Here is a 25,759-nt window from a genome sequence, read left to right as displayed (position 1 = left end):
TGCCAGGCAAAACATTTAGCAGTATTTCGTCTGTCTTTACGTTCTGAGTTCAAATTCCGCCAAAGTCAACTTTGTCTTTCATCCTTTCAGGGCTGATAAATTAAGTACCAGTTACATACTGGGGTTGATCTAATCGACTGGCCTCCTCCCCCAAAACTTCGGGCCTTGTGCCTAGACTAGAAAAGAATATATTGTTTAGTGTGTGTGTGTGTGTGTGTGTGTGTGTGTGTGTGTGTGTGTGTGTGTGTGTGTGTTGGCCAAGATTCCAGTTTTCACGTACCAAACTCACTCACAAGGCACTGGTCAGACCAAGGCTATAGTAGAAAGACACTCACCCAAATTGCCATGCAATGGGATTGAACCCTAGGCCACATGGTTACAAAGTGAGTTTCTAAACCATGCAACCAAATGCAAACAATAAATTAGAAACAGCTGTATGGACATCTCCTAAGGGAAAGACAATTGTGCTTTGCAGGACAACGCTGGCAAACTAAACAAGAGCTGGCTAGTGGCCCACTGCTATGGATGCCAAAACACGGCCATACTCAAGCTGGTCGTCTAAACACAACGTATACAGATAACTCATCAGAGATGCAGGACTGAGGGGATGGAGTGTGCAGAGTAAAAATGGCTAGAGAAGACATTTACTCAAAATGTCAAACAGTAAAACTGAACCAGAGACCATATACTTGGAGAGAGAGAGACAGACAGACAGAGGCTAAGGCTTCCCAGTTATGCCAACCAATTTAGCAATAAGTAGTTAGAAATGAGTCTAAAACTAAATACAATTTTCTACATCAAGAATCAGAAACAAAATTCACCAAGCAATCCAAAATACATCAATCACATAATCTAGAATACATCAATCTAGATTAAGACGACTTTCAGACATTTCATGCTTCATTATTCTTTTTATTCCCCTGCAAATAAAAGTATTGCAATAAATAAGCAGCTTTGCACAAATAGTCTGAACACCAGGTTTAAAACGAAACTAGGTGAGAATTTAAGGTATCAGGTAGAACTGCAAGTAAATATCAAAATGTTTGCAGGGCCCAATGGATGAGAAGGAGGAGGGGAGAGGGACTTAATCCGAAATAAAATGTTAATAATATTTTTATAACAATAAAATATAAACTGTAACATCAAAGCTTTTATATGAGAATAATGAGGTCTCTTCACATTCCCATGGATGCAAGTTCTCTCACATTGTGTGGCTCTTTAGGCCAATGCCTTGTGAGTTTAATTGCTAGAAAGAAACTGTATGGAACCCTGATACATACATCTCACATGGCTCAGTGGTTAGAGCACTGGGCTCACTATCACGAGGTAGTGAGTTTGATTCCCAGACCAGGCAGTGTGCTGTGTTCTTGAGCAAGACACTATTTCATGTTGCTCCAGTTCACTCGGCTGTAGAAATGGGTTGCAATGTCACTAGTGCCAAGCTGTATCAGCCCCTTGGATAACATCAGTGGCATAGAGAGGGGAGGTTGGTATGCATGGGTGATCGCTGGTCTCCCATAAATAACCTTGCCTGGACTTGTGCCTCAAAGGGGTACGTTCTAGGAGCAATCGGAGCTTTTTGAGTGACATTAGACCCCAACAAACGCCCATAAATTAAATGCATCTATCTGGGCTATGAGTGTGGCCTGTCGACCGGTGCCTGACGGCCACAATCATGGTCTGTCGACCAGTGCCTGACGGCCACGATCGTGGCCCATTGCGCTTTTTGTGTTAAAAGGAAGATAGCAGAATTCCTAGGACAGCACGTTCACCATGAGGAGGAGATGACTGTACAGTTACTGGTCATCAATATAAATTTATTGATTAGAATTACAGTAATTCCATCGTCATTAGAAGTAGCATCTGCTTATTAACTGCATTAAAAATCTTTTAGTATGAAATATCTAGAAATAGAATGCTTTGAAAAGTGGAGAGCAAAAATGGAAACTCTGAAATGAGGAACATTTACACGTGAACACAAAAGCCCCATTTACTTGTGAGGAGCTCGCATATGACTAGCATTAAAATTACTGTCGACTCAACTCTTCTCTTTAAATGATCTGGTAAGAGAGATTAGGAAGAAAATATGAAGCTTTATTATTTATTCAAAGGTACTATTTCAAAAACCACTCGAAGATTGCTTCACATTTTTTTTTTAATCAATAGTCTATGAGGCAAGGAAAAAGAGGGGGGGTGAAGGAGGGAGAGAAAGACTAAGAATTAATAAAGTAGACACAAGAATCATTCATAACTTGTTGAGAGCAAGCCACTTTGATCTGTCTTTTCAGTTCCATTTTTAGAAATTACTTTCTTTTGCCTTAATAAATGATGTGAATCTGTCCAACAATTTATCACCAAACGAACAAGAAATATAGAGAAGGGAGGGCAAAGGAGAGGAAACAGGAGCCAATATCTAGCATATATAAATAGATCATAGAAATTAATGCCAATGCCAAGAAGGTAATGCAGAAAAAGAAAAAACAAAAAAATACAGAAAGTAAAGGGAAAAGAAAAAACAGCAAAATGTTAATTAGCCAAAAATTCAAGAAATAACGACCCTAATTCTTCTACAAAAAACATTATGAAGCATTATTAAGAAAGTAGTAACTGTGCCAGGCTATTGCTTCCCATATTAATATCTTAAAGCAAATTATAGCCGTGTGTGTGTGTGTGTGTGTGTGTGTGTGTGTGCGTGTGTGTGTAAGATCAGAAAAGAAGTTTGTTTAGCAATAACCTACACATTGTAATTTGGGGGGAGTGAGACATTTATTTTGGTCTACTTAAGGACTATCTTTGGGGTGGGAAGGAGAAGAGAACAGGCAAAACACCTCATCAAGTGAAAAATAAATTTAAAATTGAATTTGGTGGTGGGGAGAACCAGAGATACAATTTATTTTCTGAAAACTATATTTCATGTAAAAACCACAAAACCAAGACCATAATTTAACAAATATTCTTTAACAAAAAAAAAATAATAAAAATCAAAGCTGAATTTATTTTCCTATAATGAATGCAAAAAGGAAAACAAACAAACAAACAAAAAAAGACTAACATGATGTCATAGATAATCCATACTAAGTGGTAAATATAACTTTTAGTATGTCCTTCACTAAGTCCTTGTACTTGGTTGCTAACCCACACAGCAGGCAGATACAGCAATTCAATAACTGTTTATCAATGCAAGAATTGTTCATATTTCATGGCGGGGGGAGGCGAGGCAAAAGAAAATATTCTATGCTATAATCTTCCAACTCTCTTTTCAATTAACAACAATTCTACGTAAACAACACACAAACACATACACTGGACATTTAAAAAAATCCATTACTGAGAAAATCTTTATTTCAAAATTCTCTTCCAGTGATTATTAACCATAGCCAGCTAGCCATGGTGTGAAGCAAAAGCCACAGACCTCGATCTATAAAAACTGTTTTATATAATGCGAGATATCTGATCATCTCTAGCAAAAGCCATCTCCACACTAAAGCTGCTTAGAAAAGCTCACACATCAATAGCCTCCAACTATTGACTAAACTTTCACTGTATACTCTACTCTTAATACAATGACTCGACTCAAAGCCATCATTCAGTTTAAAAACCACTGCCTAGCACCATGGGCACCAGTAGCAGAGTCTTCAGGCTAGGAGTTTGCTTTTGAGAATACTTTCCTCCACCGTGAACCCCAACCACTTATCTCGGAAGCCCTGAAGAGTCATGGTCGCTGCCTTTCCTCTTGAATAAAAAACAAAACAAACTACAATAAAACCTATTTGGTGCACTAACCTCTCTACACTTCTATTGGCACCACACTTCTCACAGTACCATGTTTTTGCTCCAATATTTCATTAGCATTTAAACTAGCCAGATCCAGCTCACATACCAGTTGCATACTGGGTCAATCTAATCGACTGGTCTCCTCCCCACCTCCCACCAAATTTGAGACCTTGTGCCTATAGCAGAAAAGAAACATGTTAAACTATGTAAAACACCAGAGAAAGAAATCTAGCCATTTCTTGCAATAACTACATCCAAAACAATGCACCCTTAAAATACTCATAGATCCCTAAAAAATTTTTACGGACTTCAGTTGAGAACCAACACCTAAAACAACGAACAAACGCATGGCACAAATGTTACCAAATAACATGTGCCTGTGAGTGCCAACTATGGTTTATATTCTTCATACTTTGATAATTATCAGCAAAACATCTGCAATGAAAACATAATTTTCTTTTTCAGCAATCTAGAGTAAAAGAAACCCCCAATTCAACCAGTTGCACACCCACTCCTTGTGTCTGCCATATTCAATTGCCACAAACTCTTTTGTGTAAGAAAGATAATAAAATTAATCCTTAGGCTAACTATATAATCTCTTTAACTCCACTGTTGATATACATAGCTAAGAGAGTTTGAGAAATTAAAAATTTGCTTGAATAACCATTATTATGCTTGTGTTTGAAATATTACCATGAAATTTTGATGGAAGATTTTAGCTTAGATTCTTTTCAAACCTGTTTCTGTCATAGAACTAAGGACAGTCATGGACAGGCTGGTATCAAAAAACCCTAATAACTAAGCTGTGTGTGTGTGTGTGTATTGAGAGAGAGAGAGACAGACAGAGCATGCTCATAAATGTTCCATAACTTTACCAAACAGAAAAGGGATCTTAACAAATTTACCCAAAGAATATAATTCAAAGGAACAATCCAAAAAAGATTAAAACACTATCTGAAAGCTATTTCTGCACTTGAAATATTTATTAAGATGTACTTTTTTTTTTTTAAATGAACCAAAATCAACAGCCAATTTGAGTAAATTTAGCTTCCATGCGAAATTCACAAACAAAACTTGGCTTTCTCTTTTTTTTGTAATTTCAGTTTGATATGCTGCTACATACAAGATTAATATGAAATATTTTTATCTCTTGCTTAGAAACTATTGGAAAAGAAACACACTATCTCAAATGCCAGCTAACAAGAACAAACAGATATGAATGAATATTTACAGGAAAAGCTTTAAAATAATAATTATATATAAATATATGTATCTGGCAATTGCACATGCTAAAACCCATGCTAGAATGGAAAAAACAAATTTGAAAAATTGAAGAGTTCCAAGTGATAACGAAATAGAAAAAAATAGGAAAAAGAAAAACCACAAAAGTGGCAACCAAGTTGGATCAACACAAACCTAATTCCCACAGAACAGCGAATGACTTTAGAAGAACTGTTATTAAATATTTATTTCTTTATTGCCCACAGGGGACTAAACATAGAGGGGACAAAAAAAGACAGACAAAGGGTTTAAGTCGATTACATTGACCCCAGTGCATAACTGGTACTTATTTAATCGACCCTGAAAGGATTAAAGGCAAAGTCGACCTCGGCAGAATTTGAAATCAGAATGTAACGGCAGGCAAAATACCACTAAGCATTTCGCCCAGCATGCTAACGATTCTGCCAGCTCACCGCCCTAACTGTTGTTAAATATCAAGGTGCAGGAGTGGCTGTGTGGTAAGTAGCTTGCTTACCAACCACATGGTTCCAGGTTCAGTCCCACTGCATGGCACCTTGGGCAAGTGTTTTCTACTATAGCCTCGGGCCAACCAAAGCCTTGTGAGTGGATTTGGTAGACGGAAACTGAAAGAAGCTTGTTGTATATATATGTTTGTGTTTGTCCCTCCACCATCACTTGACAACCGATGTTAGTGCGTTTACGTCCTTGTAACCTAGCAGTTCAGCAAAAGAGACTGGTAGAATAAGTACTAAGCTTACAAAGAATAAGCCCTGGGGTCAATTTGTTCGACCAAAGGCAGTGCTCCAGCATGGCCACAGTCAAATAAAAGAATTGTAAATCAATGTCAATGCCCTTATACAAATATCTCAAAACAAGCAGTTTCTTGTACAAAATAAAGATTAAAAATAAAAACAAAAATAAAAAAGGCATTAAGAGTGAGGGAGGATCAAAGTCAAAATAATTAAAGGATTATCTTTGGAAGTATATAATCAACAGTAATTAGAGATAAATGGGAATAACATGAGGAGGAGGAAGGAGGAGGGGGTGAGGCTAAGCAAAGAAGAAACCTTGGAAGTTATTTTCCAAAATTATTTCAATCTTGGTTTTAGGTTTATCAATATAAGGAGTCTAATGTTATTTTGACGGGAGTTTAAGGGTAACAAGGCAACACGGCCGAATAAGCAATTAAACAAAGTCCCAATCAACACAAATTTTATAATTACTGCACAATAAATTTAGGCTGCAGGGTTAGACAACTAACCGGTACCATATGTGTGTGTCTGTTTCGAAACAAAACTGCAATAGAACATGTAGTTCTTTTTAGGAGGGAGGGGGCCTTTGGATTACCACAAGAATATTGTCTTGATGTGTATTTGAATGTTCTGCAGCTGCTCCACAATCAGACATCCTGGACTGCATCCAGAAAGGGACCACCTGACTGATTGGCATGAAACCACTCCATCATCTTCTGATTCATAAGTGTGCTGTGTCCTCTCTCTCTGCCTTTTCATCTACTACAATAATGGCCCCAGCTTCTCAGAGCACTTCCTTCCCGCTCATCTTCCCGCCTCCTAGCAACCTAGTGGCATCCCAAATCTCCCAGTCCTTCCTCCACCGAAAGTTAGTCTATCTGGGATTCCTTCCTCGCTCATGTCATCCCCATCTGTTTCGACTTACAAAGGTTCGAGAGGAACATTAAACGGTGAAAATCTTACTGGTCTGAGATTGCCTGAAATGACCGTGGACACTGCTTCCTCATCCAGATCCAGGAAGTAAACAGAAGAACCAAAAGAACAGAAAATAAAAAGTGAGCTAGAATTAACGCACAACAATGCACTACTATCATTTTCGTACAATAAAATTCACCAGGGAAATCCAAAACAATTGAAGATTTACCTGCTTCAGTAATACCCCTAACAACTTAAGCATAGATAATCTTTAAACTGCTATAATAAAACCTGCTAATACCTTTGACTTATGTTAATAGGCTGGATATATTTTATAACAAGCCAATACCTAAGAGTCACAGCTACTTTTTTTTTCTTAATTTTTTTTAACACAGAAAACAGAAATAATCAGTGATACCAGATATGAAACAGTCAGAGCTTTAGTTACACTAATCAAAGCTAACTTTCATTTTTATGTACAGTAATTAATTCCTGAGACAAGTGGCTGATATGCCACGTGGCAATATTATCAATCAACAAAGAGAGAAGTGAATTCTCGTTACCTTGGTAATGCATAGAGTCAGTGACATGAAAGCACGATAAGCATCAACAATGGTTCTTTGGATCAGAGACATTTTCAAGGAATGCAAATACACTCAGCCTGACAGAAATTCATTTGGCAGCTTTAGTTATAAAAACATGTTGCCATAAGGAGAAAAAAAAAAAAGCACAGGGATGGCACAGTGTGGTAAGAAGTTTGCTTCTCAACCACATGGTTCCCAAATTTAGTCCCACTGTGTGGCACCTTGGGCAAGCATCTTCAACTATAGAATCGGGCCAACCAAAGCCCTTGTGAATGGATTTGGTAAATAGGAACTGAAAGAAGACCATTGCGTATGTGTTTCTTTGTCTTCCACCATCCCCCGACAACTGGTGTTGGTGTGTTTACATCCCCACAACTTAGCAGTTTGGCAAAAGAGAGCAATGAACTAAGTACCAGGCTAAGTACTGGGGTTGACTCATTCAACTAAAATTCCTCAAGGTAGTGCCCCAACATGGCCAGTTTCATAATGACCGAAAAAAGTAAAAGATACAACCATAAAGAAATGAAACCTTTCTATAATTATTTCAAATTTTTGCCACAAGGGCAGCTTGTGGGGGAGGTGGGGGATGAGTTGATTACATTGACCCCAGTGTTCAACTGGTACTTATTTTATTTTGACAGGCAAAGTCGACCTCAGCAGGATTTGAACTCAGAACAGAGCAACAGGCAAAATACCGCTAAGCATTTCCTCCAGCGTGCTAACGATTCTGCCAGTTCACCACCAAAACTTTATATAATAGTAACCAGGACTTTATTTTATTGACTACGAAAGGACGAAAAGCAATGTTGAGCTCAGCAGGATTTGAACTCAGAATGTAAAAAGCTACAACAAATACCACAAAACTTTTTATCCAATGCTCTAATGTGTCTGCCAATCCACCGTCCTCGTTATAATTGCTTCTAATTTAGGCAAAGAACAATATTTTTTTAAGGAAGGAGATTGAGTTAGTAGATTACATCAACTCCCAGTTCTACACAAGTATTTCATCTTATCGATTCTGTAAGGATGACAGCAAAGTTGAGCACAGTAAGGGTTGATCTCAGAAAGAATTGGAACTGCAATCAATATCAATAATAATAATCATCAATAAATGACTGCAAAATATGATTTTAATACTTCTTCTAAGCTGCTTAATCAAACTTTAAAACTAAAATTTAGACACAAAATTGTAGATGGATTTAGTGAAACTGGTACAAACACAACACTAACCTCGGACAAATTTAAAACAGAAAAAAATTAAAATAAAATTTGAATACCTGAATTTATAATTATAGGAACGACTCCGCTTATCTTTTTGTTGTAGCAATTTTCTTAACTTTGCAAGTAAGATAACACGGCCGTAATGCACCATCGACATGATAGTCCGACAAACAAATGAGCACAACGTGAAGGGTAGTTATTAATGATAAACATCAAACTGATTTAAGATGGAAATATGAGGCTGAGATATTGTGGAAAAATAGATTAAGCTGACAAATCAGTGGCATTTCATCCTAATACATTTTAAAATGTGCATGTGTGTGTGTGTGTGTGTGTGTGTGTGTGTGTGTGTGTGTGTGTGTGTGTGTGTGTGTGTGTGCTTTAATGTGTATCAGCAAAAAATCATTGAGAATATTAAATAGCGAACAGTCAAGCTGGCCACAAAAGATTAAGCTAATCTGAGAGATACATACAAGGAGAAAGACGACTAAGATTAGTGATGATACACTACACAGTAGACTACCCAATGTCTGATAATGTGGAAAAAACAGTTGTTGAAATAATGACACATGAAATTTCAATTAGTTCCACATCAAACTGAGCACTTAGGCATTCAGCACTCCAACTTAAAATAGGGAACCACATTGAGCTTTGGAAACATCTGTACATCTATAAGGATTAACCTTTTTGACACCATCTCACCAAAAGTCACCCATCAAATTCTAAAGTTTGCATATGAGATTAGAATTTTTTTATTATTATTGTGGGTCAAAAGTTTCCAAAAGAGTGGATTCCTCTAAAGGCAGCCAAGGGGGAAATGGTGGTGCTAAACTAGGCAACAGGTTAGATCTATCCCAGGGACATAGGCCACAACAGGATTTGAACTCAGAACACAAGGAGCTGAAGCAAATACCACAAGGCACCTGGTCTACCATCCTTGCAGTTCCACTAATCCACTGCCATGATTTTTCTAATTATTATTACATCAACCCGGACTGGAAAGATTACTGATAAACAGTACTGAGGGGGTTAAAACCAGCTAGCCTAGCAGATGGGAAGCCATATACATCAATAGAATCAACTAAAACCTAGCTGTTCCTCTTTTGTAAATCTATAATCAAAAGAAATTAGGCTTCGTTAGGCAGGAAGACTATTATGTGTCTTTAAAAAGGGGGAAGAAAAAAAAAACTGGGTCTGGAGAAAGGAGCAGAACCTATGACATCTGCAAATCTTCTGAGAATGGAGTTGTTGCCTTTAATGTTCAGCTTCTTATTGTTGCACGTCAACACTTGCAGGGCAGACAATGAGCAAGGTGGGGACTCCAGAGGGTCCAGATATGAAGGATTGGGTATAGAGATTCATTGCAAGGAAAGTAGAGATTGAACAAACCAAGATTCTTTTCTCCCTCTAGACACAATTTTTGAGGAGGGGGTCAGTCGATTAGATCGATTCCAGTATGAAACTGATACTTAATTTATCAACCCCCGAAAAGATGAAAGGCAAAGTCGACCTCGGCGGAATTTGAACTCAGAACGTAAAGACAGACGATATACCGCTAAGCATTTCGCCCAGCGTGCTAACGTTTCTGCCAGCTCACTGCCTTGAACACACCAAGATTGACAAGAAGTGGAGAGGTAAATAGGTCAGGGGTTTACCTAAGTGGTGAAGGCAAGAGAGCAACCAGCTCTGAGAAGCAGAGGCCATTATGGTAGCAACAGAAAAGGCAAAGAGGAGACAGCACACTGATGGGTCAGAGGTTAGCAGAACTGATATCAATGCTTATAGTTGAAAGGTGTAAAGCCCCAGCAAAATAGGGCTGAAGAGCAGTAAGTTCTAAGGGGACACAACAGGACAGTGGGTTCCAAACTATAAATTGTAACTATTTTAGCCACATTATTCCAACAAATGCCATTTATTTCTTGGATTTCACATTTCCTGTTTCGTTAAATCTGTTTCACAATAGCAACATGGATTGAACACTTAATTCAATCATCAATTACGTTAGACAAATGACTTACGACTGAATATACACAGTAGATGCAGGCATGGCTGAGTGGTTAAGCAGCTCACTTTGCAACCGGGTGGTTTTAGGTTCAGTACCCGTGTGCAGAACGTTGGGCATCTTTTACTGTAGCTTCCTCTCCCACATCAACCAACACATGCCTTGTGAGTGAATTAGAGAGAAACTGTAAGGAAGCCCATCTTGTGTGTGTGTGTGTGTTTGTCCCATCATCACCACCTCAACAACCAGTGTTTGTTTGTTTATATCTCTGTAACTTAGCAACTGAGCAAAAAGATACCAATATATTTAGTACTAAACTTTAAAAAAAAAAAGAGCACTGTCAATCCATCAGTGCTCCAGCATGACCACAATCGAAAAACTAAAACAAGTAGATGACAAGATAAAAGATAGACAAATCTCTCTCGATAAGAAGTCACAACACAGCCTGCAGCAGAGTTTAAAACGATCCACCTCTTACCCATAGTTGAGATAGTAACCTCAAACAATTTAATACAGATTGCAAACATTTTACACTTAATAAAGATTTGTTTTCTTCAAAAGATGCACAGCAAAACGAAAATAGACTCAGAGAGAGAGAGACAGAAAATCTATTTTAGGATGGAGTATTAAAGATTTAATCTTGCTATTAGAGTTTAATAGGAAATTTTCCAAGTTACACTTGGCAGATAAAGCTCTGCTTGCTACTTAAACATGGTATTAAGCAGCTAACAGTTTGTTGTTGTTAGTTTTTACAAACTTACTGTACATAGACAATGAACGATTTATTTAAATAAATCAATTTGTTAGACGGAAGAAGTCATTAATTACAAACACACACATATACTACACATATATATATACATAAAGTACACGTGCATTTATGTGCGAGTGTATGTATATACAAGTGTGTATGTATGTGTATATACAAATATATAAATATATATGCATGTGCATATGCACGCACATTCCCCTATATGTATACACATGCAAGCATCCAAAGGTTGGTGGCAAGAAGAGCATCAGGCTATAGAATATGTTTCAGTAAGTCTCATTCAACCCATGTCAAAGTGGAAAAAGCAGACACACACACTCACCATATATATATATATATATATATATATATATATATATAAAAGCCCCAGCAACAGCCATCAAATAATGACATCAAAGTAAATGCTAGACAGACAAGCAAAAGACAGTCTGGGAGAAGGAAGGTGTCAAAACTGAAACCTCCATCAGAGAGAGAGAGAGAGAGTCTAGTCTAGGCGATACATATGATGATGATGATGGAGAGGTGGAGGAGGAAACCTATTACAGGGCAACAGAACTTCTATGAGAAAGCAACATATCTGATGTGTGACTGGAGCAAGGTTTCAGCTAGACAGAAAATAGCATGCTGGTGGAATATTACTCTGGAGGTGATTGCACGGTTGCATGGTTAAGAAGTTTATCAACTACATGGTTCCAGGTTCAGTCCAGCTGTGCAGCACCTTGGGCATGTGTCTTCTGCTTATAGCATGAAGTTGAGCAAAGCCTTAAGAGTCGATTTGGTAGACAAAAACTGGAAGAGCCCCCCCCTCTCTGCATGTGTGTACATGTACGTGTTTGTTCGCTCACATTTTTGTTTCCTTGAAAATCAGGAGCTCCAAGCAGGAACACTGTTAATCCAGCTTTGTATCATCAAAGACATGAAATATGAGATCCCTTACTTGAAAAACAGGTAAGAGTTAGCAACAAGAAGGCGGCGAGGTGGCAGAATCGTTAGCACGCCGGGCAAAATGCTTCGCGGTATTTCATCTGCAGTTACGTTCTGAGTTCAAATTCTCCTGAGGTCAACTTTCCTTTCATCCTTTCGGGGTCGATAAATTAAGTACCAGTTATGCACTGGGGTCGATGTAATCAACTTAATCCCTTTGTCTGTCCTTGTTTGTCCCCTCTATGTTTAGCCCCTTGTGGGCAATAAAGAAATAACAAGAAAGGTAACCAGAGATAAAACAATGCTTTGTTAATATATTCATCTAACCCATGCTGGAATGGAAAAACAGATATAAAACCAAACAAATAAAACCATAAAAGCTATAAAAAAAACTTTTTTTTAAATAAACAGGCCTAGGGAGACTGAGAAAGGGAGTGGTAAAGAACAATATCAAATAGACATAAGAGAAGCCTGAGAAGGACAGACCTGACTGTGTAATTAATAAGTTCATTTCAGAATCCTGTGACTTAGGGCCCACTCCCAATGTGTGGCTGCTGTCAGCTGGTGTCAGTGATAGCCACAAGTGGACCGATACCATCTGTGTGAAACGAGAGACAGCAACTGAAAGAAGTCTGTCGTGAAGCAAACTGCCATTTCTAGTATACAGGATACCTAGAGACTCACTACTACGACATTGTCTCAAAGGTGCTAATATAACAGGAGACTGGAGGTAGAGGGAGCTTCCTTTGTAAAATGACACTATGCTGCAAAATGCATCAAATAAGGTAGCCATGTTATAACCATGGTAACGTTTTTTTTTTTTGGATGGAATTGATAGAGTAAAACAGGAATCCCTTGTGTAAACAAATAAAAATTACACAATGCACTTAAATAGACGTTAATCCATTATATTTTAGAGAGAACATTTTGAAATCCAACTAAATGTCTAATCAACGAGTTGAATTATTTTAAATGAATACAAATAGTTCTCTGGAGGATGAAAACGAAAATGAAATCCCTTTTAAAAGACCTTGCTGGGCATAGACAAATGTCTCTGCCCAGAAACTAAATAGCTTTCTAACATTTATTTTTATCTTTTCCTTGTTTGAGTCACTGAATTGTGGCCATGCTGGGGCACCACCTAGGGTTTGAGTTGAACAAGATGTACTCCAATGGTCTTTTTGTACCAACCACTAAGCTACAGGGGTTTAAAGAAACCACCACCCATTGTTAAATGGGAGAGGGGCAAACACAAACATGCACCCACACACAGACAATGAGTTTCCACACAGTTTCCATGTAGCAAATTCACTAAGAAGGCAAATGTTTCTATCAGCAAAAGAGACTGATAGAATAAGTACTAGGCTTACAACGAATAAGTCCTGGGGTCAATTTGTTCGACTAAAGGCGGTGCTCCAGCATGGCTGCAGTCAAATGACTGAAACAAGTAAAAGAATAAAATATATATATGTCTACATACACACACACACATGCTCATGAATATGTATGAGTGATGGATATACTTCCCATTATCATCAGCTGAGACAATGCTGTCCGAGTCTAATTATTATGACACCTGCATCAATGACTCATCATAACTCAAGTTTTCTACACTCCATAGAATCATAGGCCACTGAATGAAGTAATCTCTCTCTCTCTCTCTCTCTCTCTCTCTCTCGCACATGAAATTCCTCTCATCTTCATTGAATCGTTTTTTTTCTTCTTAATGTGAATTATAACTTGAACAATGAAGACATTTCAATGTGATTATTAGTTAACGAAGTTAAACTGCTCATAAATTTATTTAACTATTTCAGTTCTTATCATGCTTATATAACACCACGGAACGGTATCATTATTCAAGAGAATGAATAAAAAAAAATTAAATGACATTCCATAATGCTGTTACTTCTTATAATAAAGCTGATAATACTTCTTATAATAAAGCTGATAAATCAACTTATGTTAATAACAATGCTTAACTGACATTTTTGGTAAATTACCTAGAATAAGGAATGTACCAGATAATTTAAGAAAAAAATTTCCAAATAATCATTATTTATGCTTAAAGCATAAATAATGATTATTTTACCATTTTGCAAACTTTCAATTAAAGACTATCCTTTGTTCATTCATTTTTACTTACATATTTTGATGCTAGATAGATTATTTAAACATTGCTCTTCCAATTGCTAACCAGATGCTCTTCCAATTACTAACCTTTACCTGTTTTCCAAATAAGCGATCTCTTATTTTACACAGCTTCAAAAGTGCAAAGCAATCTGATGATTTGCTGACAGGGCGACAATATCACTCATATGACAGGGATTTTTAAAGTTTGTGTCTACCAAATTCACTCACAAGAGATTAGTCAAACTGGGAACTAGAAGATAATTTGCCTAAGATGCCATGCACTGGGGCTAACTCGAAACTACATGGTTTGGAAGCAAACTTCTGAAACCTGCAACTACGGCTGTGCCTTCTAGATCATCACCAGCCATAATTATCTTAACTTTTAAGTTTTATCAATGGAGAAAGAAAAAGAAAAAAAGCCACAGTAAAATGGGCATAGATGACTTTTGGTTTAAGTCAGGTTTTTTCATGAAGCCCTTCAAACCCAAAGAGACAGAGAATGTACAGTTGCCTGAAGAGGACCTGAAACTGACAGCTGATGGAACCTAGCAAAGTACTTTACCTCCTGCTTCACAAGATACATAGAAGAGCCCTCAACTAGGTATGTCGACATCATGAATGGCATATCAATATATTCCTACAAGATTCTCACAAACCAAAGGTTGGGTAACCATATCCAGAAAGGTCATCCAGCTGTAGAAATCCTGCCAAAACAGTCACAGAAGTCTGGTGCTGGCTTCAGCCTAGCCGGCTCTTGTGAAACCATCCCACCTATGCTAGCAAGGAAGGTGGACGTTAAACAATGAAGGTTATTATTGAATAATGAAAATTCTGTAAAATGTCCAATCCCCAATCATCTGCCGGGCAAGTGTATTAAGTTGTTCTAAGGTTAAGAGAAAGAGAGAGAGCAATACAGGTTATCACTGAAAATACACAGTATTTCATAACATTTATTATGTTCAAAGAACTTCGTTGAACATTTTTATTCAAAGAAACCAACACAAAGGAAACGATATCTAAACAGGCTATGTCTACCACAAGGTGGCTGTTATAATTGCAGAAAACCAGACACGAAACTAAGTTCGAACTCAAAGCCTAGGGATCAAAACCATTGATTTCACAGATTATTTGCAGACGCACTAAAAAAAACTATTTTGTTTTGATGTCTCTTGCGAAAAAATATACTAATGTACAATGTGAAACAAGTAATTGCTGAAGAATAATATTTGCTACCAGCAAGCTACTGACTATCAAGATAAAGAACTAAAGGAAAAGGTGGGGGGATGGAATCTATTTCGCCATATTTTAAGACTTCAAGATGGATTAAATGTTGATTTTAAAAGCTGAAATTCTAATTTCTTTATGTCACAGACAATATCAGGAAAAAGGTAGCAGCCAACACATCGAAATCATTATGCAAATACAATGAAGCTAGTGGTAACTAAACAGGTCTCGCCAATCATTTCTGTCTGTCTGTCTCACAGCAAAGAAGTTCAATAGCACGACAAAGATGGATATGAATGCAAAACAGAGGAACAGAGGAACTGAGTTTAAATCTGAGTTCTTGCTTTACTAACAACTAAACATTCATAGAACTTCATAGTTAAACTAGTAAAATATAGTTAAATGTAAACAATGTTTTCTGTTTGGTAGAATTAATTGCAACTTCTGAAGAATTTATCAATTAGAATGTTGACTACAAATACACATTCGATTGCCAATAAGTTGGGGAATATGTGTGCGTGTGTGTGTGTGTGTATATATATATATATATATATATATATATATATATATATATATATATATACACACACACACACATACACATACATACATACATACATACATAATCCTCATCATCTCACATCCATTTTCCTTGCTGTCATGGGTTAGACATTAGACATACATACAGTCACACACACACAAGCAAGTGTGTACACTGTTTGGGTGGTTCAGAAGCTCACTTTGCAATCACAATGCCTCAGGTTCAATCCCACAGCATGGCATCTTAGGCAAATGTTATCTCCTATGGATTCAAGTCAGTCCTTCATTTTTGAGTTAAACTGAGACGATAGAAACTGTACAGAAGCCCATCAAGTAGACTGTGCCTGTAATTCAAAAGGTACAGCCTTATCACACACACACACACACACATATACTGTCATGCTGATTCTGCCTTGAGAATTACATTAAAAGGTACACATGTCAGGAATACTCAGCCACTTGTATGTTAATTCAACAAGCAGGTAATAGTTGATTGAACAAGTGAACCCCACCACCATCATTGAAACTGATGAAGGACCAAAACCATCAACATGCAAGACCTATATATATATATATATATATATATATATATATATATATATACACACACACATATATATATACATACACAGACAGACAATAGTATACACACAACTTGCAACTACATTACATCATACTTCCTCTCATCTTCAAAGGAATAAATGTTCCATTTGAATAACAGACACTCCAGCATATAACATAATTACCAAACTACTTAGACGACTGTAATTAATTATTTTATAGAAATGAAAAGGTTCAAAAACAGACACACAGTTCAAAAGTATTAGCATAAAAATACATGGCAGAAATAAGTAAAGTGATTGGGTGAGTTTTTATTGGTCCACATTAATGTGTTTTAATTAGGAAGCTCTTAATTATTCCCTCTCTTTTTTTCTTTCTTTCTTTATCATTCTGAAGAAAGCAGAAACTGATATTGAATAATTTAGGTTCAAAATATATATAAAGAGGCGTGGTTGTGTGGTAAGAAGCTTGCTTCCCAACCACATGGCTGTGGGTTCAGTCCTACTGCATGTCACCTTGGGCAAGTGTTTTCTACTATAGCCTCAGGCCGACCAAAGATTTGTGAGTGGATTTGGTAGATGGAAACTGAAAGCAGCCTATCATGTGTGTTTGTTTTTATATATATATATATATATATATATATATATATATATATATATATACATATATATTTATATATACATGCATGTATATTTGTGTGCGTGTCTGTGTTTGTTCCCCTACCATCGCTTGACAACCGATGTTGGTGTGTTTTCGTCCCCGTAATGCAGCAGTTCAGCAAAAGAGACTGATAGAATAAGTATTAGGCTTACAAAGAATAAGAATAAGGGTTGATTAGTTTGACCGAAGGTGGTGCTCCAGCATGGCTGCAGTCAAATGAAACAAGCAAAAGAGCAAAGAGAAATTTAGACTTTAAAAGGATTACAGTGATTAAGCCAATAGCATTTAAAACCGTTTTCCTGAATTTACTGTAGTCCCAGAGTTACTGACACCATTTCTCAAGATGTGAGCGTGTATGTGTCTGTCTGTCTTTGATTCCAAATATCTGCAAGATAGTTTGCTTCTTCCATCTCTTTGTGAAGTCATTAGCAATCAGTTAATCAACTTGTCTTAATGCTTGGAGGACAAAACAATTGTTAATAATCAGATGAATCTATTTTATTAAAATATTAGAAGAAAAGAAAAAAAAAGAAAGAAAAAAAGAGGGGAAAAACAAAAAACAAAATCATGGAAATCAAAATGGCTGAACATTGCATTCAGATATTCACTTCATCAGCTTCCTCAGTTGTATAAAACCTGCAATAGCTACATCACAGCTAATTTTGCTAATAATTATATTGGCTTCATTAACAAACAAAATACATATATTAAAAATAATATTTGGATTTTTTTTTTTTTTTTTACAATATGAAAGTAGTTGTGCAAATTCACAAAAGTATAACTTCAAATTTCCTTTAGTAAATAAAATAAAAGAAAAACAATTAATTATAGCACAGTAGCTTAGGAAAGATAAACAATATCAAAACATTTTCTTAAGCAATTTCTGTTTTGCTAAATCCCAAATCCATTTTGCTTGTTCCAATAACAATCAGTTATTCTCAAAGTTTATACAATGTGCTGTCATCACCGAGAAAAAATTTTTAAACAGAAATGCTGTTTAAAATACAGATAATTTTCTGCAGATAACAGCAGCACTTACAAATATTTTTGAAAATAATTGTATTTTTCTCTTAATAATTCATCCACATAATTTTTTCTTTTTTTTCTTTCTTTTTAGAAACCAAACAATCTTAGCCCCAATGCCACGAACTATAATTCACAAATTATGCACAATAATTTGGAATATCAACATTTCCATGGTTTTAGCAAATATGGTAATAGCTTTCCATGTGCCTTCTAGCTTCTAAACACCAATAAAACTTGGAAATTTTTTTGGCTCCAAGCAATTCTTAATTTAATTCTTAAAACATACAATATTCTTCTCAAAGAATAATTACAATAAACTTAGCATAAATAACATAGTTAGCATTTTATTAATATTCTTCATATCTTTAAATGATTTACTGCATTATTTCTATCTTTGAAAACCATTTCTACCTAACAAAATATTTTGATGTACTTTTCCCATTGCTCATGTTTAAGCATTTTTTTTTAAAAGATATTTAATATATTCAACATACTTTCCTGGTTCAAGTATCCTGTGTGGATTTAGATTTAAATTTAGTGTTTATGAACAATACAAATGTAGAAAGAATTACATGGATTCAACACATTTTCTTTCATATTTAGACATTTTTCTTAACAACAAAATTAATTCTAAAAATATGTTAGTTAACTAAAAATAAACATTAACAAAATTCTGAATAATTTTGAAAATTAATAATTTAAAAAAAAAAGAAAAGAAAAAAAAAGAAATTTGAAAAGATACAAGAGACATGAAAACCAAAAGTGACCTTACTGTGATTTGAACATGTAAATTAACAAATGAAATAAAACTGCATGGCATTTTGGCATTTAGACCTGTACTACAATCTCATCATTTTAGATGTACACACACACATACAGCTAACCATTCTCTTCTTTATGCCTAGATAGTAAAATAATAAACTAGGTTAATATTTCACTTTCACATTTGCAATAAATTTCATTTCTCCACATAACAACAACAACATCAACATATTACCACAAAGTTGGGATCAAACAGCTTCATTTCCATCATATTCTCTCTCTCTCTCTCTCTGTATTTTTCTGGGTAGTCTTTTTTTTGCAAGTGATTGCTTCTCTTATTGTAAACTAATCAACCATGACACATTATATATATATATATATATATATATATATATATATATCCACTTTCATAAGCTAAATCAAGTTGAATAATGTGCTTTCCCTATCCTGGCTCAAAGCTCAAAGTAATGATTCCAATAATGAAGGCTGGCAGACTAGTATTCTTCCTTCAGTTCCTTCACGAAGACATTGGTCTATTTAAGAACTATTTTCACTGGCAGATTAAAAAATATAAATCCACACATACAGATCATTCAAAATGTGAATGGATGAAGAAGAAGAAAAATTTTAAAGACTAATTATAACTATTCTAATTCCGTAATTCATCAACATTTCTTCTTCTCTGACTAATTTTAGAGAACTATCTAACAAAAACTCTTTCATTAAGAAGATATATCCATTTATGAAGCTTATTAGCTGTGTCCATTTATAGTAGTTCTTGCACTAATACCAACCAACTGGATTAATTTTCTAAAGAACTTCCTAAATTAAGTCTGGGGGGAAAAAAATATATAATATCCAGAATTTAAAACAAAAACAGTAATTAAATAAAAGTAAAAATAAAAATAGAATTGAAAAACCCAGAACAAAATTTAATTGTTAATATAGAAGTAAAGTTTTTTTTTTTTAAATAAGGATTCTGAAACTGTTTGTTAAATTTGACTAAACTTACTTTTGAGAGATGCTAAACTAGGTTTAGCTCATTGTTGTTCCTGCATGCTCCACAATGGACAAAAAATACCAGTGTAACTTAAAGCATGAGAAGCAGGCTGCATAAACTGCGTTTGTAATAAAACAGCATGACCAGTTTAAATAGCAACAGAAAACAAGGAGGAAAAAAAAAGGGGGGGGTATTTCATTCTCAGCCTGAAAATATGGGGTCATTTGATTAGGTAACAACAATTAAGGGCAAATTAAATTCAGCCACAAAAACGTTGCTCACTTGCCAGCATTTGTAATCAAGGGCACATGTAAATAAATAAACCTTCCATTATTGCTTTCATACTGAATAAGTGAACAACAAAATTCCCACATGTCAACAAATTTCAGACATTAAAAAGTGTTTCGTAGGAATGGCGGAATATTTACTCAAGTTCCAGAACATAACAGAGTTACCTCCCTAGTTTTAATAAGTACTTACCAATCAGTGCCACTAGAGGACTCTGTTCCACTGCTAGAATCATGATGCTTAGCTTGTTTTCTCCTGGAGAGTCAACGAGAAATTGATGCAGAAAGTTGAGATTATCTAAGTTACTAGAAGTGGTGTTAGGTATTCAATGAACAATTTAGGAAAGAAGAGAAAAAATAAGAACCTTGCCAAAAAAGAGACAAAGAAAATAGGCAAAGCATTTAGCACATCAAATATTGAGCAAATATCTAATCCAAGAAAGCAACCAGATGATTAAAGCAAAGATATATAAGAGCCAAAAAAGGAAACAAAGAAACGGGGGAAGGAAAAAATTGCCGAAAAATAATTCAATGTCGACAAGATAGCAACAATGAGGACTGAATTGACAAAAAAGAAAGCAAGGAATTGTTAATGCACTGTTTACCATACTGTTCCCAATTTGGGAAAAGTCTAAACCAAACAATTTGCCAACAATGCTCGCCAGTTCACAGTATTTGATGGTTACAACACGGCCAGTAACTGCCATATTCACACAGCTTCTATTTCAAGGAGACTTTTTTTATTATTTTTATTTTTATATCAAACTTTCAATTCTAGCTTTATATAAATACATCACCAACATAATAAACTCCGAGTGGCAACAATATAAAAAAAAAAAATTAAATAAATAAACAAACAATAAGCAAAATAATGACATCAGAAGAAGGTTTTGCACTGGAGATTGAAGTTAAGTTGCAATGCAGCTAAAATGTTGATGTTGAATTGCGGACACATGAAATTTTAAGATATGACAGGACAACAGTGATTGTTCTTAACGAACCAAGGTAATTAATTTTATAGTTATATCCACATCCTTTAATTTTGTAATTTTACCTCAACAGCTGATTTACGTAGATATTGAGCTAAAACACAACATAACTTATACAAAACACTTTAACACAGTAATAATAAACTGAGAAATTAATTAATTTACTTTAGAACTAGCAGGACCCGGGGAAAGTCCACGGAATGAAGAAAATTAAGAGAAGCTATTTAAGAAAGGAGAGATGACTTGCATTTTTGTTGTATATAAATCTTATTGTTGCCTGTGCAAGAAATGATACAAAAATATACAGTAACAATCTATACAATAACATAATTACACACATCATTCGTTAGCTTTTAATTCTAACTGAAACTGCAAAATCAGCATATAATTGCATATTCCTTATTATGCAATATTACATCGTAATTACTTTACATTATATACAATTAATGCACACAAAATGATATAGAAGTTACACATAATGTTTTTATTTACATGATTAGTATCAATTCAATTGCAACTTTAAAAAGAAAAGAAAAACCTACAGCTATTTTTTAAGTTATTTCACTTTAAGTCACGATAATATATTATATGATTTTAAAATTTCCCTGTGTTAAGTACTTTCTCTCTCTCACTTCAAACTTTTTAAACATGTAATTCCCCTCTTCACGATGTTAACATTTCTCCCTTCCTCTTCAACCTCTTACTTCCACTAACCATGCTGTCACGTGGTTAGCGGATGTAGCTCTGCTATCTTACTCTCACTCCACCTTCCCTTCTCTCCAACAAACTAAAGTGTAACATGTAAACAAACAAACAAACAAACAAACAAGCAACATTATAATATAGACAGGAAATGTGACATTAAGAAATAAAGAAAAATTACTGTACACACATCTAGAAATTAAAGGCAGAAGTGAAGGTGTTTGAAAAAACCTGAAATATCATGGACAAGGCACCCTTTGTCCCTAAAACACCAAAAAGAGGAAAAACAGTGTATCCTATGTTTATCTGAAAAATTCCAGATCCTCTAACTGAACCAAAATCTTACTTCCCAACAGTGAAAGGAGACCATTTCTCCTGGAATATATTCAAATCCTGACTGGCAAGTCTCAACCAAATGCAATACACTTGATCTCTAACCCTAACAAGCAGTTATCTGATAGTGTAGACAGCAACCACTCGTGCACACAACACAACTTTCCACCTGACTGTTCTTGACCAATGAGAATCAGTCTTAATCAAAAAGCACACAGCTTGACATTGCCTAAAAGTATGCACATGAGAAAATCAGACTAGTGATGGAATGAATCACAACTGTTTCCCAGGTAAATAAACGTGCACTCACATTTGTAACCAAAATTATATGTATACATGTGGGATTGTGTGTATAAATACACACACATGTATGTAACATGTGCATGTATGACAGTGCTTCAGAATGGTCTTAAGTATAATGGCTAAAATAGAACCATATACGTATGCATGTATATTTGTATTAGTGTTTAAGTGTTAAGTTCTCCTCCTTGTGTACAGCAGTCAGATCCTCTAAGTGTACCAAGTCTCAATGAATGTAAAATGTATGTTAAGTACCAGCGGCTACCTACCCACCAGGGTTTTACAGTTATATCTAAGATATCCACACAGTCACATTTTGCAGTAGTCTACTAAAGACCACTGTTCTAATTAGTAAACAATGGTTTTTATCAAGAAGTCAAAAGGGGGAGGGGGAAAACCCCATCAAACCTTGTACAGCATTTTAGGAATTGCAGCTTGCCTTTAAAAAGGCAGCTCATATTCCAAAAAGTAACCATTAACAGGAGTAGGTGGGTGCAAGTAGATATATCCCCATTGTATACCAGAGCTGCACAGAGGCCTGGAGCACTGGAAATAGATAGGATGAGTCACTGTTTTGAAAGCACAAATCTGTGGCATTAATTCACCTGTGTGATGAATTAATGCCTCACACAGAACACTTCACCAACACACAGCAGTCTTCAGGAAAGGTCTTAGAACTGACAAAGCTAGTGCAATGAACAAATTCCTCAACAGCTTATGAGATAGAAAACATGTTGGTTGTAGAGCAACACTGCTCTACAAAATGCATGTAAATCACAGTCCAGCAGAACAATGTGCTACCATCATAGTATGAAATGCATCATTTTCACAAAGACCAGTACAGTTGTTCTTGCAGAAGGCCTCTCCACGTCTGTTTCTAAGACACCCACACGACAGCTTTCTTCACTCGATTATCAACATTCAGAACTAACTTCCAGAAATTGTTGGAATAGCTATCACAGACAATGAGATACAGGTATACAAAGGCCTAGGAACAAATGCATCATCAATCACCATCGGAAATGCAATGAACCAATGAGTAATCTATTGGAAGCCTATAACGAATGATGCTATCGTTCATAAATGCATGATGATAAAATGAATGTATGTGGGTTGGTGTGGGTGTGTGGTACAGAGACAGACAGGTAGGTCGTGATAAGGAGAGAAGCTAAGAGTAAATATGTATTAATCACAGATTATTATAACCACACAAAATTACACCAGGTCATTAAGACTGTAGTCTACTTGTATCTCTTCACTAACACTGGACCCCAGACGAAGATTAATTAGCTCTTAATGACCTGGCAGTAAATGAACTTTATTCAGTTAAAACACTGTATATACAGACAACTGTTTTGTTTGCTTAGAAAACAAAGGAAAAAGAAAGAAACATTAAGAAAAAAATTTACAAATTTGCAACAGACTGGCAATTTGAACAAAAGTAAATAACTTCCAAACGCATAGAATCGTTGTTCACCCCCCATATTTAGCTGTGTGGTTCAGAAGGCTGTGATCAAAGTTACTCCAAAACAAGATAATCCTGTTTTTATTTTTTTTATTCTAGATATATGTACAAAGTATTGCAGTATTGCAGTATTGCTTCTCAATTTTTCTTTTAGCTATAACCCCCTCACCACCACCCCTTTTTTTAAAAACTCCTCTTCCTCACAGCCCACCATATAGTTGAACATCTTCACACAATTTTTAAAGCACCAACACACAATATCAGGCCACAGTGAGTCAGATCCGGATACCAGTTTGGCATAGGTGACTAGTTACCACACTGCTATAAGAAAAGGGGGTAAGCATGGGTGGTATATATTCTATCGTTTATTTACTTATTCACATTTCAAAAGTCTATGTTCTGAGTTCAAATTCTGCCAAGGTCGACATGCCTTTCATTCCTTTGGGGGAATTAAGTATCAGTGAAACACTGGGGTCGATGTGATCAACTAGTCCCCTCCTCCAAAATTTCAGGACTTGTGCCTTTAGTTGAAAGGATTATTATTATTACTATTATTACTGAGTGAGAGAGTAACGCATGCCATCAAAGTGACACTGGGGTAGAAATATATGAAGCCCAGTATACCCATCATGGCTACCCATCTGATAAGGGTACACTAGGCACATGCATCACAACTGTATGTGCCCAACATGGTGATCTCATATCAAGATTAAACAGCACATGACCTCGCAGGTGGGGCCCAGTTAGAATTTTCTTCAGGTCAAGTAGCCCATCCCGCTCAAAAGGTCTCTGAATAAGGTTTGTTTAAGGATGTTGAGCAAAACACTCCTCTCAACACATGGCTATGATGCTCCCCCACTACTTCTGCTCTTGATCAGAGATGCACATATCAACCACCAAGGGACACACTCAACTAGTCATGGTCAAACAACTGACAAGCAAATCTGTGGTATTGAGCACCAAGAGCCACTTGTTGCTGTGATGGCAGCTAACAAGCAGTTTGTCAAAATATTAAAAAATATTTTAAAGTTAATATTTAAATAGGAATCAAAGATTAAGAAACAAAATTGTACACCTACATATATCACTTCCTGCACTCCTTTTGCCCCTAGCAGTCATATAAAATATTCCCCCACCCTTCAAGGAGCAGTACTACCCACTCGAGAATCATTGGTTACAGAGTCACATTAGGGATTCATGTCTTTTCTGCCGAACCGCTAAGTTATGGGAACGTAACCACACCAACATCGGTTGTCGAGCAATGGAGAAGGACAAAGACAGACACACAAACACACACACATACTCTTTTACTCTTTTACTTGTTTCAGTCATTTGACTGTGGCCATGCTGGAGCATCGCCTTTAGTCGAGCAAATCGACCCCAGGACTTATTCTTTGGATGCCTAGTACTTATTCTATCGGTCTCTTTTGCCGAACCACTAAGTTACGGGGACGTAAACACACCACCATCGGTTGTCAAGCGATGTTGGGGGTACAAACACAGACACACACACACACATATATACGACAGGCTTCTTTCAGTTTCTGTCTACGAAATCCATTCACAAGGCTTTGGTCGGCCCGAGGCTATA

At 36.0% G+C, this 25,759-nt stretch overlaps 1 protein-coding gene across 12 annotated transcripts in view; it reads right to left on the bottom strand.

The window, feature by feature from the left end:
- The window catches only part of LOC106873685 (SRSF protein kinase 2), a 269,253-nt gene that overhangs the window by 42,352 nt on the left and 201,142 nt on the right, over positions 1–25,759 (bottom strand). For 6 of the 12 annotated variants that reach the window (XM_052971936.1, XM_052971937.1, XM_052971941.1 and 3 more), the window contains one exon: positions 20,573–20,635. The exons of 4 other annotated variants lie outside the window; for them this stretch is intronic. In XM_052971936.1, the coding sequence (XP_052827896.1) occupies positions 20,573–20,635 (63 nt within the window). Of the gene's footprint in view, positions 1–6,731; positions 6,791–8,544; positions 8,672–20,572; positions 20,636–25,759 lie in introns of those variants that run through there. 2 more of the 12 variants (XM_014921156.2, XM_014921155.1) reach the window with 2 other exon arrangements.

This window comes from Octopus bimaculoides, chromosome 11, assembly GCF_001194135.2.
Source record: "Octopus bimaculoides isolate UCB-OBI-ISO-001 chromosome 11, ASM119413v2, whole genome shotgun sequence".
Lineage (NCBI taxonomy): Eukaryota > Metazoa > Mollusca > Cephalopoda > Octopoda > Octopodidae > Octopus > Octopus bimaculoides.
The sequence above is the reverse complement of the archived record's forward strand: the minus strand, read 5'-3'. Positions and strand labels throughout refer to the sequence as shown.